The following is a 17,625-nucleotide window of genomic DNA, read 5'->3' on the forward strand; positions in this document are numbered from 1 at the left end:
ACTTTTAAAGTCTTGCATAGTATTTCACAGTAGGAGTATACCATCATCTATAGCATTCTCCTATTCATAGAAATTTCCCCAAGTTTTTGTTAATAAAAAAAAATATGTAGCGCCAACAGTGTCTTCACATCCTTGCCAACACTTGTCCTTGTTTTTGTTTTTGTTTTTTGATAATAGCCACCTGACAGGTGTGAAGTGATACCTCATTGTGGTTTTGATTTGCATTCCCCTGATGATTAGTGATGTTAAGCATCCCCCCCGCACCCCATATATCTGTTGACCATTTGTATGTCTTCTTTGGAGAAATGTCTATTCAAGTCCTTAACCCATTTTAAAATCAGGTTATTGGTTTTTTGTTATTGAGTTGTAGTAGTTTCTTATATATTTTGAATGTGAATCCTTTATCAGATGTATGGCTGACAAATATTTTCTCCCATTGTATAGGTTGTCTTTTCACTCTGTTGATGGCTTCCTTTACCGTGCAGAAGCTTTTTAGTTTGGTGTAATCCTGCTTGTTTGTTTCTGTTGTTGTTCCCTGCGCATTTGTCATATCTGTGAAATCATTGTCAAGACCAATGTCCTGAAGCTTTTCCTGTATGTTTTCTTCGAGGAGTCTTAAAGTTTCAGGTCTTACATTCAAGTCTTTAATCCATTTTGAGTTGATCTTTGTGTGTGATGTAAGATAATGGTCCAATTCCATTCTTTGACATATGGGTGTCTGGTTTTCCCAATGCCATTTGTTGAAGAGACTATCCTTTCCCCTCTGTGTATTCTTGGCATCCTTCTCGAAGATAAGTTAGCCACAACCTCTACGGAAAATAGCATAGGGGTTCAGTAAAAAATTAAAAATAGGACTACCATATAATCCACTTCTAGGTATTTCCTCCAAAGAATTGAAATCAGGGTCTTGAAGAGGAATTAGCTCTCCCATGTTCATTGCAGCACTAGATGTGGAAACAATCTAGATATCTATCCATACATATGTGAATGAATAGAAAAATGTGGTATATGTACACAGTGGAATATTATTCATCCTTTGAAAAGAAGGACATTCTGTAATAGTCAACATCGAGGAACCTTGAGGACATTATGTTAAGCGAAATAAACCAGTCACAGAAGGACAAATACTGCCTAATTCCACTATATTAGGTACCTAAAATAGTCACATTTATCTAATGAAAGAGTGCAATGGTGGTTGCCAGGGGATGAGGGGAGGGGGAAATAAAGTTAAGGTTGAGCAAGATGAATAAGTTCTAGAAATTCGATGCCCAACATTGTACCCACAGTCAACAATAATGGATTGAATACTTAAAAATTTGTTAAGAGAGTAGATCTTCTGTGAAGTGTTCTTACCCCAATAAAATAAAATTTGAGGAAATATTGCAAAGCACTTCTTTGTGCGTACCTCGTTAGGCAGATACCTAGGTCTTTCTCTAGGGTAACTAATAATAAGGGAAATATAAGGATCATAAGGTATATGCATTTTTTAAAACAATTTTTTATTTTATTTATTTTTTAATGTTTATTGACTTCTGCGGGGGGTGGGGCAGAGAGCGAGAGGGACAGAGGATCAGAAGTGGACTCTGTGTTGATAGTAGCAAGCCCGACATGGGGTTCAAACTCACCAACTGGGAGATCATGACCTGAGCCGAAGTCTGATGCTTAACTGACTGAGCCACCTAGGTGGCCCTGCTTGGCCCACTTTTTTTTTTTTTTTTAATTTTTTTTTTCAACGTTTTTATTTATTTTTGGGACAGAGAGAGACAGAGCATGAACGGGGGAGGGGCAGAGAGAGAGGGAGACACAGAATCGGAACAGGCTCCAGGCTCTGAGCCATCAGCCCAGAGCCCGACGCGGGGCTCGAACTCACGGACCGCGAGATCGTGACCTGGCTGAAGTCGGATGCTTAACCGACTGCGCCACCCAGGCGCCCTGGCCCACTTTTATAGTGGTTTTCAAAAAATGATCTATAGATCTATATTTATACCAGAAACTATGTTGTTATAAAACTCCAAAATTTATCTTAGCCTATTGTTTATCTGTTGATGCTTTTGGTCTCAAAGGCATTTAAAATTTTTATGGAAAATTTTATCATTTTTGGATTTTGTTTTCTACATCTCACTTGTGCAGTCCTTCCTTACCTTTAACTCCTAGCAAATGCTCTTATATTTTCTTGAAATACTTTGATAGTTCTCTTTTTGCATTTTGGGAATTCTCTTTTCTCGTGTGTAGGCTGTGGATATACTTTTATTTGTTTTTGAAAACAAATGAACTGTTTCACTGATTTTATTTTATTAAAAAAATTTTTTTTAACATTTATTTTTGAGAGACAGAGAGAGACAGAGCATGAGCAGGGAAGAGGCAGAGAGGGAGACACAGAATCTGCAGCAGGCTCCAGGCTCTGAGCTGTTGGCATAGAGCTGGACGCGGCACTCGAACTCACAGACTGTGGGTTCATGACCTGAGTCAAAGTTGGACACTTCACTGACTGAGCCACCCAGGCACCCCTGTTTCATTGATTTTAAGTGCCCCTTTTATAAAATAGTAAGTTCCCATTCATATGAGTCTTTTCTGGGTTGTCTCTTCATTGTTCTCCTCATATGTTTCTGTGCCAATCCCATACTCAGAGAGGCCTTTCCTGACCACCTTGCCTGAAATAGCCCGCATTCACTCTCTGTCGCATCACCCCATTTTATTTTCTTCATGACACATACATCTCTTTGGATTTCTTATTTCTTTACTTGTCTGCTTGTGCATTACAAGCTCCATGATGACAGCTCCAAGCTGCCTTTTACAGCACGTGGAACCACACCTAGTAGACACATAGAGAGTAGTTACTGAAAAAAACGAATGAAAGAATACTGCTTGGCCAGAGATATTTGCATTTTGAGCTTCCTTTTCAAAGATTGAATAAATTGTCAGGGGAATTTGTACTATCAACCAAAGAAATGGATAGGAAAGGGCCTTTCTACCTCCTTGAAGTTCTTCTCTGTATGTTTGTGGGTTCTGTTCACATGTCACATTGCTTAAATCCGGAACCCTTGGAGAAACTCATTCAAAGGTGCAGAATAGGGTGATGTAGGCTTATAATAAGCCTTGGGTACATTTCCGTTTAGGGTGTGGAATTGAGTGTGGCCAGATGTAATCACTGAATACATGGCTCAAGGCAATCATTAATTTCCTCTGCAAATATTTACCCAGCACTCTGGTGGGTGTTCAGAACGCAATGGCGAGTAAAATAAACATCGAGTTTATGGAGGGGATGGGGAAGACCCTACAGCAATGAATATATATGATCAGAAACTGGGATCACTTCTATGTAGACAAATAATGAAAAGCTTTCAGAGCATGTAACAAGAGGGCCAGAGAGGTTTCCACAGAGGAAGTGACCGTTGAACAGAGGGTTGATCTGGACAAAGAGAGCCTGAAGTATCCCGGCAGAGGCTGTGAGGCAGAAGCAGGAGAATAGCTTGGGTCTTGTAGGCGAGGCCAGATCAAAGGGGAGTGCAGTATAATGACAAACAAAGACAAAACAAACAGTAACAACAAAACCCATGTGGATGTTGGAGTGATACAAACTCTGGGTTCACGTGAGCACCTGTCAACTGTGTAATCAGATCAGTTTTACTCTCTTCCCGCTCAGTTACCTTGTTGATGAAAAACAACCTCATTGGGTTACTGTGAATATTACATGAGAGCATCTTTGGCTCACGTTAGATATACACACTGTAGTTACCATACCTCTGAGTTTGTTAATGGTTCTTCTGTGTTCGTTAGCTGCTGACACCCTAATTTGAAGCCAGCAAAGTAGAAATAATCACTTGTTTTGGAGATTCACAGCCTGAAACCCTCAAGTAACAGTTTCCAAAAGGAAAGTCAGTCAGATAGTTTTGAGCATCTAGTAAGTGCTGCGGAGTTCAGTTGAAAACCATTTTTGAGTGCATGCTTTGTACAAAATGGAAAGTATTCTTTTGGAGATACAAGAATGAGCCATTTTGAAGGTAATGACTAAATGGATTTTTTTTATAACTATGCCATGGAGGATCTAATAGAGGCAAAATCAGCGTGTGTTTTGGTTAAGGGAATGAGGTATAAGACATTCCTTGTAGAGGGAACTGCTGGGGAAGGTTATAGAGGGGAGAGGTTATGGCCAACAACTCATGAGAAGGGTGTCCCAAGAGAGAATTGTGGGACTCTTCTACCAAAGGAGAGAGTGGTTAGTCAAGGCAGTGCTGACAAGGCTGAGTGGTTGTGCACAAGAAGCTTGGGTCTTTGTGGAAGGACATCCTGGACCATGGTCATGGCTAGTGCTAGATTATAGCTATGACCAATGTCTCCAAGATCTGCCCATGTCTTCCTTTCTCTGGGCATATTAGTTTGGGGACTCCTTTATGAAAACACAATGTTTCTGCTGCTGGCAGTGACTATGCACACTGAGACACATATTTTACCCTATCCAAATCAATTTCATGAAACCACGCTTATCACCATTTTGTGGTCTGTGGATCACCCACCCCTGACCCCCACCAGAAGGCCACTTTAGTCTTTTGTCCTTGATTCGTTTTGGCTTCATCCTCTTCAAGCATTTGAATATCTGCCTTTCCTTCCCCCTTTCTTTCTTTCTTTCTTTCTTTCTTTCTTTCTTTCTTTCTTTCTTTCTTTCTTTCTTTCTTTCTCCTACTTGTTTATTGAGGAGGGCAGGTGAGAGTTCTATCACCTAGAAAACATCATAGAAAGTTTCTGCTTCCTCAACAGGTGTCTTGGCTATGTTCCCCCTTTATTTACTCCATTCCCATTATAGCCCATTAAAATCCTACTCATCATTCAAGAGCCTGATCAGGTCAGATTTCTCCATGAAGCCTTCTGTAATCACCCCAGCTTAATGGGATTTTGTCTTCCTTTGTAATTATGTATTGCATATTCTTTATAACAATGGGTCCATTGTTGGTTTGGTTGATGATTAGTGTTACCTGGCAGAAACTTTTTAGTACAATTTTTATTCTAGAACAGTTTCATACTTGCAGAGTCAATGCAAAGATAGTACATAGAATTCCTGTTTACCCAATACCCAGTTTCCCCTATTATTAACATCCTACATTAGTACAGTAGCTTTGTCATAGTTAATGAACCAGTGTTGATACATTATAATGAACTAAAGTCTATACTTCATTCAGATTTCCTCAGTTTTCCCCTATGTCCTTTATCTATTCCAGGATCATCATCCAGGATGCCACTTTACAGTTAGTTGTCATGCCTCCTTAGGCTCCCTTGGCTGTGACAGTTTCTTAGACTTTCTTGTCTTTTGTGATCTTGATAGCTTAGAGGATTATTCAATAGGAATTTTGTAGAATGTCCCTAAAATGGGACTGAACTGATGTTTTTCTCATGATTAGTCTGAGGTAATGATTTTTAGGAGGAAGACCACAGAGGCTATCCTGTGCCATTCTCATCATATCATATCCAGGGTATATATTAACAGTATGACTTATCAAAGGTGATGTTAACCTCCATCACCTGGCTTGAGGTAGCATTTGTCAAGTTCCTCCACTGAAAAACTACTTCCTCCATTTCCATACTGGACTATTTGGGAGAAGGTCACTGTGTGCAGTTCACCCTAAGGGGAGGGATTATGTGCCACCTCCTTAAAAGCAGAGTATCTACATAAATTATTTAGAATTCTTTCGAATGGGAAGATTTTCTGTTCTCCCCCTTTTGCTTATTCAGTCATTTATTTATATCAACATGGACTTGTAGATATTTATTTTATTCCTTGGGTTGTAGTCTAATACTACTTTATTTATTCTGTTGCTCAAATTCTTCCAGCTTTGACCACTGAGAACTCTTTCAGTTGGTTCCTGTGTCCCGTTGATATATCCCCATCACTTGGGGGGATGTATACTTTCTTGATTTCTGCCACTAAAAGATTCTCCAGGCTCATATTGTATATATCCTGCCCCAGGCCTGGGATCAGCCACTTCTCCAAGGAACTCTGACTCCTTTTATTGGAGAATGGTATTAAAAACCAAGATCTGGGCACTAGGCATACTTGTTGCTATTGTGGTGTTTGGCTTTTAGGCCCTCTCAGCTGATACAGCAAAGAGATGCATGTGTGTATACTAACCTGTATATATGTATGTATCTGTAAATATTCCCTATATATATATTTTTTTTCTTGGTTTAATATTGGAATCAATATCAAAATTGTGAGGACTTCATAAATGTAAGTTTTAGATTATCACCGTTCACAATGTGGGTAAGTATTAATCTTAGTAAAACTTTGTTACTTGCCTATAGTTTCGGTAATTGTAATTTCATGATCTGAGTTTGGAAATTCTTACATTATGTGATTATTGAATGTCCCACAAGACTCTCCAAGTCTGTGACTTGAAGTCCTAAATATAGAAACAAAGGCTGTAAGAACCCAAACATAATAGTGCAAATTGTATCCATTCATTTTGATAGTATCTGTCTCACTCCTCTCCTCTCCTTCTCTTTCTCGTTTGCTTGCATTTTGGTGGGCTGCAGGCTCCAGTTCCGACACCATCTTCTGAGATGACTTCGATTCCCAGAATACCCTTGATGCTACTCCTGCTGCTGTCCATCTTGAGTTCTGCAAAAGCTCAGGTTAATCCAGGTAACACGGCCATTGCTCAGCCACATGCTAGAAGACCAGCCGAACACTCAAGTCCATCAATGTTCATCTTGGCAAAGGCCCTGCCAAGGGTATCCAAAGGGTCATCTTTTCCCCTTATTCCTTCCTTCCTTCCTTCCTTCCTTCCTTCCTTCCTTCCTTCCTCCCTCCCTCCCTCCCTCCCTCCCTCCCTCCCTCCCTCCCTCTCTCCCCTCCTTCCTTCCTTCCTTCCTTCCTTCCTTCCTTCCTTCCTTCCTTCCTTCCCTTTCATGATGAAACTTGTCTAAAGCAGAAACAGAAACTAATATCCTCTGTCTATATGACATCTTGGCTGTTGTGAAAGGGCTCTTGATATAAACTAGAGTGGAGTAAATGGGAATTTTAAAAAATGGGAGGCAGAGGAAGCATCTGTTTACTTCTGCATCTTCTTGGAAACAGGAAAGAATTTTTAGATGACTTGGAGAACTTCCACAGGTTGGGTTTCCAGTTATTTTTTGGCTGGTTTAGGCCTATGTTTTACTTGGATGTCATGTTGTGCTTCTGGGACCCTGGTCTTATGTGATCTCAGGCAGTCTTTCTTTCCTATCAGGTGTGGCCATACTCAAATATAGATGTGTCCAGAGAAATCTTTTAGTTCTCCCCAACTTTTTAAAACAATTTGTATGTGTGTCTCTCTATATATATTTTATTTTATTTTTATTTTTTAAATTAATTAATTACTTAATTTTTAAATTTACATCCAAGTTAGTTAGCACATAGTACAACAGTGATTTCAGGAGTAGATCCTTAATGCCCCTTACCCATTTAGCCCATCCCCCTCCCACACCCCCTCCAGCAACCCTCTGTTTATTCTCCATATTTAAGAGTCTCTTCTGTCTTGTCCCCCTCCCTGTTTTTATATTATCTTTGCTTCCCTTCCCTTCTGTTCATCTGTTTGTATCTTAAATTCCTCATATGAGTGAAGTCATATGATATTTGTCTTTCTCTGACTAATTTCACTTAGCATAATGCCCTCCGGTTACATCCATGTGGTTGCAAATGGCAAGATTTCATTCTTTTTGATTGCCGAGTAATACTCCATTGTATCTATAAGCCACACCTTCTTTATCCATTCATCCGTCAATGGACGTTTGGGATGTTTCCATACTTTGGCTATTGTCGATAGTGCTGATATAAACATTGGGGAAAATTGCATGTATATTTTAACTTTAAATTGAAGTACACAATTTTATCACTTGTCTATTACCAGAGTAATGCCTCTTAACAACTTACGTAAAGTTGGTGATCCAATCTGGGCTTGGTTGAAGTATTCTTCTGATCTCTGGTTTCATGCACCTATCTGGGAGTCAGCTGGTTATTGGTTCATCTAGGATGGCCTTGGCTCTGACGACTGGGCAACTTGGCTGTCCTCTCCTCTAGCAGACTAGCATGGATATGTTTTAATGGAAATTGCACAGGAGCAATAGCAGAAGCAGAAATGTGCAGCATTTTCCAAGCCAATGCTTTAGTCACATTCGCTGAGATCTCATTGGCCAAAGCAAGTCACATGGCCAAGCCCTGAGTCAGAGTGGGATGGCATAAAAAAAATCACATGGGGATGGCCTGAATACAGGGAAGGGTAAAGGATTGGAGTCATTTTTTTTTCCATGTTGGCACAAATATAAATATAGGAAAGTATACATATATCCTTATACTTAGTATAAGTGCTCAATGTGATGAATTTTACAAACTGAATACATCCATCTAAGCAGCATCCAGATTAAGAAACAGAGGTTTACCAGATTTCAGAAGCTCACCTCATGCTTCTTTTCATTCACTTCTTCTCACCCTCACTCCAAGGGTAATCATTATCCTGCTTTATAACAATATAGATTAATTTTGCCTGTTTTTATACTGTATATAAATGGAAGCAAATGATGCATAAATACTATTTCGCATCTGGCTTCTTTCATTCAATATTTTGTTCATGATATTCATCCACCCTTCTGCATGCAGTTGGCAACTGTTTGTTTTCATTGTTGTGTGATATTACTTTGTTTGAATATTTTATTTGTCCAGTCTACTGTGGATGGGAATTGGGATCGTTTCCAGTTTGGGCCCATCATGAATAAACCTGCTATAATCATTCTTGTAAAGGTCTTTTGGTAGAAGTGTGTATTCAGCTTTTTGGGGGCATATACCTGGAAGTGGAGTTACTGAGTTATATGTTACATACAGTATGTTTTTCTACACATTACCAGAGTTTTCCAAAGAGATTTGACCAATTTGCCCATCCCACGGTAATGTATGAAAGTTCTGTTGCTCCGTGTTGTATATGGATTTTTGAGGACATTTTTCTTTTGTCCTCTTCATATAGCATGAGGGTACATTGTGAAAATCCTCACCCTCTTCTCCTAACTAGAATTCTGTCTCTGTGCAATATTCTTTATACCTGAAAAGGAAATATAATCAAAACACCTTAAAATCAAGGATTTCTTGTTTTAATAAACCCAGTGCCTTATTACTTTCTTGTAATAAGTTTAGTTGGTTCACCTCAGATCTGAACTTGAACACCATTCCTTCATTTCTCTCCTCTGTATTCCTCCCACCCCGTTGAAGTGTGGTTGCTTCCTGCTACATTGAACAAGCAAATGGTCATCTCCCTGATTTGGTCTCCAAGGAAGGGTCACTATGTGTGCACAGAATGGTAGCGTGTTTTGGTTCCAGGCACATTCACAGAGACTAGGATGATATGAGGACATTTTGATGAATGAACCAAAAGAGCTAGTGTTCTGTGTTCAAGAGCATTGTTATAGCCCTGTGGCAGGAAATGAGCTGTGTGAAGACAGAAAGCAGTTATCATTAAAACATTTTCCCCATATTCCTGGTGCCAATCATTTCTGTTGGCTCTTTTTTTTTAAGTTTTTTAATTTATTTTGGGAGAGAGAGAGAGAGAACCAGAGAGAAAGGGAGAGAGAGAGAGAGAGAGAGAGAGAGAGAGAGAGAGGGAGAGAATCCCAAGCATGCTCCACACCATCAGCACAGAGCCCTACGCAGGGTTTGGACTCGTGAACTGTGAGATCATGACCTAAGCCGAAATCAAAAGTCAGAGACTTAACCAACTGAGCCACCCAAGTGCCCCTTCTGTTGCCTCTTTCTCCCAGGGAGAAAGGAAGAAATGTCTTGACTTGCAAAGATCTTTATAGAACATAGAATATTTGAGGTATGTTGAAGAACTAATCCTTCTCTCTACCATTTCTTCTGTTTTACAAAGTTAAGCTAGAGACCAGCAACGAGAAACGGTAATCAGTGTTAAAGGATCGAGGCACAAATCTTGGGGTTTGTGGAGTCCTAGGGCCTGCACACTGATGAATGTAGAGTAGATACATAATAAACGCATGTTGATTTATGGGTGACTTTTCAGAAGTCCTTATTGGTTTCTACTGAAAGACAAAAATTCTTGGCCAGGTAGGTTTTCCCCACAGGTTGGTCCCATGGTATAAATAGATGCCATCTTGGATGTAAGTCGGGAGAACTGGGTTGTAAACAGATCTTAAAATATCGACACATATTTTAATAGAGTATTTGATATAAAATATTGGCTGGCAAATAGCAACTGGGCTAAACATTAAATTTAATTAATATAAAGTCTACAACCAGCTCATTAGTTTAAGCCCGTTGTGGAGATTTCATCATGGCTGCTGGTGTCACACCATGGAGGCTCCCGGGTAGTACTAGTGTGATATAGGTAGTAGGTCATGACACGATGGCAGGGAGGCCGTTGGCTCCCTGCTCTAAAGCACCAGAGCTTTGACAGCGGCAGCCAAGCAGGTAGTGAGACAGGGAGTAATAGTGGCATTTCCAGTAATGGCAGGCTTCAAGGTGGCGTTGTCACTGGGGGCTGCAGTGTAGGCTCTACGGGTCCACCCAGGAAATACTGACATGCAGGAGTATGTACACAGTTCTGAAGTGTGCACAGCATGCCTCACCAGCTTCCCATTGTAACCGTGCACCAGGGACAGGGTCCGGATGACTGTCGATTCAATGGAAGGTCATTGGAAGAGGTTGAGGCAGTTTCCTCTGTCACAATCATGGCTCAGGAGATCAGTTAGCTAGTCTCCATCAAACGATCATACCAACAATTTGTGAAAAACATTTCTACAAATTAACAAATGATGTGGACATTGTTAGAATATTCTGCCGAATGATTTGCAGTTTACTTAGAAAATAGTATTTAACTCATTGGGGTGCCCAGGTGGCTTAATCAGTTGAATATCTGACTCTTGATTTTGGCTCAGGTCATGAGCCCAGGGTCATGGGATCGAGCCTGCACTGGGCTCCATGCTGGGTGTGGAGCCTGCTTAACATTCTCTTTCTCCCTTTCCCTCTGCCCCTCCCCTGCTCATGCTCTCTCTCAAATAAAAGAAAAAAGAAAGACAAGAAAATGGTATTTAACTCACTTAGAAAGTGAGTGATTCTGAGGAAAAACCTGGTTATGATCCTGGCTTGGTCTTTAATTAGTTATGTGACATTACGCCTGCCATTGTATTTCTCTTTGTATTTCCTTAATCCTTTTACCTGTAGTTAGGTGATGTTGGATTAGGTGATCTGTGAGAGCCTTTTTGTCACAAACTTACTGTGATTTTATGGTGTGGGAGCTTTACCACCTATACTGGAAGATATGGATGGGCTTTGGACTTGGAAGCAGGGTCCCTGATCTTGCATGGCTCTTCTTTGTAAGAAAATCCACTTGTCCCCAGCTCCCTGGCACTTCTCAGGCTTGGGGTTCTAAAATCTGAACTTTGGAAGAACCTCGCCTTTGAGGTTAAACACAAAGAAGATAGCTGATATATACATATCAGTGTGTATACACACACACACACACACACACACACACGTACCCTAAAATGCCCCCTAGCGACAGGTTGGGTACACAAAACCTGCCCCAGCCTAATCTGTAGGAGTTTCATAGTACAAGAAGCTTTTTGTTGGGCAATTTTTTTCCTCTGGAGGTGGGTCTAAGAAGAAGCCTTTCAGGAAGAAGAAATAGCACGTATGCAATGGCCAGAAGGGACGGGGAGGAACATGGGGGGCTGCCTGGTGGAGGGTGCTGAGTGAGAGACCCAAAGGGGCAGCCTTTTCATCCTCTTGTAGATCCTTGGGCGGGGCGACTGGACTTAACAGGAGAGCCTGAGAGTACCTCCAGGACACAGGGACATCTCTAGACGCCACAATGAAGTATAAGAATAGTCTGGGTTATTAATAGTGGTTTGATCACCTGGCCAGGTTAGACGCCTCCAGGCTTCTCCTTCAGTGGTCAGTCAGGGCCCAGGATCTTAGGGATTTCGAGGGAGGAGGACGAGTAGAAGTGACCTGATTATCCTGGACACCAAGCCCAGGGGTCTGAGGTCCTGAAGACCCATCCAACCAACCAGACAGTTGCTGTCTGTGAGGAGCACAAAGGCAGTCGGCCCCACCCTCTGACTTGGCCTGTGAGAAGTGGTTTTACTTGGAAGAGGGAGAAACAGCTCTTTTCCCTAACAGGCAACCCAGGCATTCAGGATGCACAGGACAGAGCCAGGGCAGGGCAGTGTTGGGGCTTCCTGTTTCCGTTCCGCATTTTCTCTTCATAGGCGGCCGGAAGCTTACTAGCAATTCAGAACCCTGGGGTGGGGGAGTCCTCCTTTGGTGTCTAGAATGTTCCTACTTTTGGGGGAGGGACAAAGACATTAAAGGGTTGGGATTCTGAGAGGAGGAATTTCTTCTCCTATAGACTCCTGTAGTTTTAGGTTCATCACTGTGGTTTTGTTGTTTCCAACATCAATCCTACATCCCAGTGAGTTCTTTGGACCTAGGCAACTAGAGTCCTAGGCTATTTGAGTTGCAGTGAACCTTAACGATACCCAAGTCCCTCTTCCCCATTTTACAGGTAAAGGAAGTGATGTCAAAGGGAGTGAGAGGTTTGTCCACGAGCACACATCTAGCGAATGGTAGAACAGGAGCCCACGACTCCCGTCTCCCAGCTCCAAGGTCATTCCACCAAAACCACTCAGCCCCTCAGGGAGCCGGTGAGGAAATGACCTTTCTCCAATAATCATGTAATAGCTGGGCAGCCTGATGTCTACTTTTCTGTGACCGCCAGTGTGCATTTAAGGGGGTGAGAGGTAATTGGGGTTTGAGGGATGGCCTGAGGCAAAGGAATAGAAAAGACTCAGAGGATCATGCAGAGCTCGCTCTGGGAAACTTGGTCTCATTAGCATGACCAGCAAGCAAGGGTCTAGAAGCCCTTTGGTACTGACTCAGCCTCGCAAAGATACCAAAGCTCCAGAGATACCCTGGTTCCCTTCTGCACAGCGTTGTCCCCTTCTCCTCACCCCCTTGTCTACCGCCAAAGCTGGTACATGTAACTTTACTTACACACATTTCCAAATTGGAAAATCCTGGGCTCTCATCCTTCATGTCCCTAGAGACGTGTGAGAAGGTTTGTGGGGCTTCATCTAATGAGAATGTGGCACTGGTTTCAGATTTCTGAAACCAGACCCGAGATGCTAGGGCTCTGTGTGTGTGTGTGTGTGTGTGTGTGTGTGTGTGTGTGCGCGCGAGAGAGAGAGAGAGAGAGAGAGAGAGAGAGAGACAGAGACAGAGACAGAGACAGAGAGAGATTGCTTGTTTGCTTTATTCAGACTGAGCAGGGCCCTCAGAGGGAGATAAAAAGGCTGCGAAGGGACCTCCCTGCTTGAATTCTCTTAAGCAAGCAATGCCTGATGCTGCCCAGATTGGCTCTTTCTTGCTTGTATGTTTGTTTGTCGAGTCTAGCCTGAGGGTGGCCTTTGGTATCCTTCCTGCCAGTAAAAGGATCTTTCTCTGGGGACAACCGAAGCTCATCTGCCCCTTAAACACCCTCTGTTGTGCCAAATAGGGAAAAAGAGAATGCAGAGTTCAAAGGGGAATACCAACTAACACTCAACCAGCACTTAATATATTCCTGGTGCCATTCAAAGTGGGCGTCAGCAAATTTAATCTTTGCAGTAATCTTATGAAGTAGGTAGTATTGTCTTTCCAGCTTCACAGGAGAAACTGAGGCCCAGAAACCTTAGGTAACTCACTGAAGTTTGCAGAGCTAGCTAAGTGACGGAGCTAAGAGGCGCTCTTGACCAGCAAGCGTGCTCTTGACCTCTGTGCTCCTGGATTGTCAGACGCACAGGATGCTCACGTACTACCCAACCAGGTCAGCTCCCCAGGGTCTGAGTGGTTGAAATACTGAGGGTATGAATGTGGGCCAGACATAGAGGAATTTGCCAGGCTAGGTGGAAAGAGGAAAGGAGAGCATTTGAGCTAAGAAAAGGCTCAGAGGCACAAATAGGAAAGTAAGAGTGTAGAGATGGTTGTCACTGAGGGGTCATAAGGGCAACAGTGAGGTTAGGGTCGTACCAGAAACAGGAGCCACCTAACTTTGGGATCCCCAGTATGTGACAGATACTTTCCCATCAGAGGCTTTGTCCTCACCCGGTGATAACAAAATAGGATGCCATGTCCTTCCTCCCAGGTTGCGAGTTCTTTCCACTGCCTCCCCCCACCCACAGTTAGATTCCTTATTTTACTTTTTAATAAATTTAAATCGCCTTCACCCGTTTTTTCCACCCTCTGCCCCCTGCCTCAGGTAACCACCGGTCTGTTCTCTGTATCTGTGAGCTTTTTAAAAAAAAAAAATTTAATGTTTTTGTTCATTTTTGAGAGAGAGAGACAGAGCGTGAGTGGGGGAGGGGCAGAGAGAGAGGGAGACACAGAATCCGAAGCAGGTTCCAGGCTCTGAGGTGTCAGCACAGAGCCCGTTTGAGCCATGAGGTCATGACCTGAGCCAAAGTCAGACACTTAACCGACTGAATCACCCAAGCGTCCCTTATATATATATTTTTAGATCCCACATATAAGAGAGACCTCTGTCTGACTTATTTCAGTTAGTGTAATGCCCTCAGGTTTTATTCGTTGTCACAAATGGCAGGATTTCCTTTTTTCTCATGACCGATATTCCACTGTATACATATACCACAATTTCCTTATCCATCCATCCACTGGTGGACACTTTGGTTGTTTCTGTATCTTGCCTATTGTAAATAATGCTGCAGTGAACAGGGGGTGTGTGTGTGCACATATCTTTTTGAGTTAGTGTTTCATTTTCTTCAGATGAACACCCAAAAGTGGGACTGCTGGGTCACATGGCAGTTCTATTTTTAATGTCTTGTAGAGACTCCACACTGTCTTCCCTAAGTGCAGAAGGATTTCTTTTTCTCCACAGCCTCGCCGACACTTATTATCTCTTGCCTTTTTGACAGTAGCCATTTTAAGAGGTTTGAGGCGATATCTCATCGTTGTGATGTGGCTTGCCCTGATGATGAGTGATGCTGAACCTTTTTTTTTCATGTACCTGCCGATCACCTGTATGTCTGCCTTGGAAAATGCCTGTTTGCATCTTCTGCCTGTTTTTTAATTGGACCTTTTGGTTTTGTGCTATTGAGTTGTAGGAGTTCTGTGTATATTTTGGATATTAGTCCCTTATCAGATACATGATTTGCAAATATTTTCTCCCGTTCAGCGGGTTGCCTTTTTATTTGTTGGTGGTTTCCTTTGCTGTGCACAAGCTTTTTAGTATGATGTATTCCCGCTTCTCTATGTTTTTCTTTTGTTGCTTTTGGTTATGGTGTCAGATTCAAAAAATCGTTGCCAAAACCCATGTCAGGAGCCTTACTGCCTATGTTTTCTTCTAGGAGTTCTATGGTTTCAGGTCTCCCATTCATGTCTTTAATTGATTTTGAATTAATTTTTGTGCATGGTATAAGGTAGTGGTCAGGTTTCATTCTTTTGCATGTGGCTGTCCCATTTTCCCAGCACCATTTATTGAAGAGATAGTCCTTTTCCCATTGTGTGTTCTTGGCTCCTTTGTCATAAATTAACTGACCATGTACGTGTAGATTTATTTCTAGGGTCTCTATTTTGTATTCCAATACCATACTGTTTTAATTACTATAGCTTTGTCATATATCTAGTAATTGGGGGACATGATGCCTCCAGCTTTGTTCTTCTTTCTCAAGATTGGTTTGGCTATTCAGAATTTTTTGTGGTTCCATACCAATTTTAGGATTATTCGTTCTATCTCCATCATTTGTTTAGGATTATTAGAAAAACACCATTGGAATTTGGATCGAGCTTGCTTTGGCTCTGTAGATTCTTTGGATAATATGGACATTTTAACAATATTGATTCTTTCATCCATCAGCATGGAATAGGTTTCTATTTATTTGTATTTTCTTTGGTTTCTTGTATTAATGTTTTATACTTTTCGATATGCAGGTCTTTCACCTCCTTGGTTAAATGTATTCCTGGGTATTTTATTATTTTTATGCAATTATAAAACGGGATTTTTTTTTTTAATTTCTCTTTCTGGTACTTAATTATCAACGTATAGAAATGCAACCGTTTTTTTTTTTGCGTATTGATTTTACATCCCATAACCAGGATGCAGTATGTCCTTTTGCTATCATATTTCAGCAAATCTGAGACGAAGATGTTCCAAGAAATTAGACAGGCAGTAAGCCTTCCCGGGTCCTCTGTCCGGATTGTTCCCTGAATCGGTGGTTCTTCTTGACCCTGAGGTCTCATTATAGTGTGGAGAGTGAGTGCAGACATATCGTGTGATGCCAATGTGGTTTGGTGAAGAGACCGGGTGATGGAAATCAAGAGACCTCGAGCCTGGTTCCACCTCTGTCACTATCTAGCTTTGTGACTTTAGGTAAAGCTCCGTATCTCACTTTGCTCACTGACACAACGGGGGAAAATGAACTCTGCCTTCTGCACCTCACGTGGCTACGATAGGTGGACCAAATGAGATAACAGAAGTCAGTGGGCTTTCGAAAGTGATATGCAAATATTGAGGGTTGTGATTTGTTCCTTTTGGAAGAAGAGAAAAATAAAATAAACCAAATACCATAAAACAATGGTTTCTATGTAGTAGACGGTGGGGGAGGAAAGAGAAAAAGAGTTCATTAGTGACCATTATGGTCCCTTGTGGTCTCCAAGAGAGACTCAAGTTACCTTTGGGAAGTGGGGGCTTCTAACAACCCTGAACTCTGGCCATCCTAACTCCAAGGGGATGCAGGGCCCTGTGCCCAGGAGAGCTTATCCATGGCAGTGTATTTTTCTGAGGAGAACAGTGTGATTGTTGGCTTAGCTTTTGGTCCTAGCCAGCAGGCCTCTGAAGAGCATGGATGTGGCAAGATAGGCCTCCCAGAATTTTTCATGGTTTGGACACATACACAGTGAAGTAAAGTAAAAGTTAAGACATTCAAAACAGTGAGGTTTTGGGGGGGGCTTAAGTAGGAGGTGATGAGTTGTTAAAAAATATGCAACTTTCCCCCCCGCTGCACAGACACTTATGACTTTGGTCTTTGTCTTATTTCCTGTGGCAATGATCTCTTGTGTATTCATGGCCAATACCTAGGACAGTACCTGTCTTATATAGACAATCGATAAGTGCCTGAGGAATAAGGAGAAGACAAGAAGGAAGGGAGTCAAGGGCCTCCCAGGCTTCTCTGTATTTTTCTTCAAAAAAAGCATCTAAATTATGCCATTTGAGGTTTGGTCTCACAAAGATGTTAGGAAGCTGAGAAGGAGTTCATAAGAATATCAACCCTTTGGGGGCGCCTGGGTGGCTCAGTGGGTTGCATGTCCGACTTCAGCTCAGGTCACGATCTCGCAGTCCGTGGGTTCGAGTCCCGCATCGGGCTCTGTGCTGACAGCTCAGAGCCTGGAGCCTGCTTCCGATTCTGTGTCTCCCTCTCTCTCTCTCTGCCCCTCCCCTGCTTGTGCTCTGTCTCTCTCAAAAAAAAAAAGCCCAACCATGAAGTGTATTTTCTCTACATATACAAGCATAGCTAACAAGAAATGATTCATCCTGGTACAGGAGGAGCCCCAGCTATGGGGAGAAGAGGGGAGGGGGTGGGTAAGTCCACCTTTGGAAA

The 17,625-nt window shown here is 42.0% G+C and overlaps 1 protein-coding gene across 10 annotated transcripts in view; it reads left to right on the forward strand.

The window, feature by feature from the left end:
- DDR2 (discoidin domain receptor tyrosine kinase 2) overlaps positions 1 to 17,625 on the forward strand; it is a 154,662-nt gene that overhangs the window by 85,566 nt on the left and 51,471 nt on the right. For 7 of the 10 annotated variants that reach the window (XM_053209790.1, XM_053209795.1, XM_053209788.1 and 4 more), the window contains exon 2: positions 6,526 to 6,634. The exons of the other annotated variants lie outside the window; for them this stretch is intronic. In XM_053209790.1, coding sequence (XP_053065765.1) covers positions 6,553 to 6,634 — 82 coding nt within the window. In that variant the 5' untranslated portion in view covers positions 6,526 to 6,552. The remainder of the gene's footprint in view (positions 1 to 6,525; positions 6,635 to 17,625) is intronic. 10 annotated transcript variants of the gene reach the window in all.

This window comes from Acinonyx jubatus, chromosome E4 (genome assembly GCF_027475565.1).
Source record: "Acinonyx jubatus isolate Ajub_Pintada_27869175 chromosome E4, VMU_Ajub_asm_v1.0, whole genome shotgun sequence".
NCBI classification, from domain to species: domain Eukaryota; kingdom Metazoa; phylum Chordata; class Mammalia; order Carnivora; family Felidae; genus Acinonyx; species Acinonyx jubatus.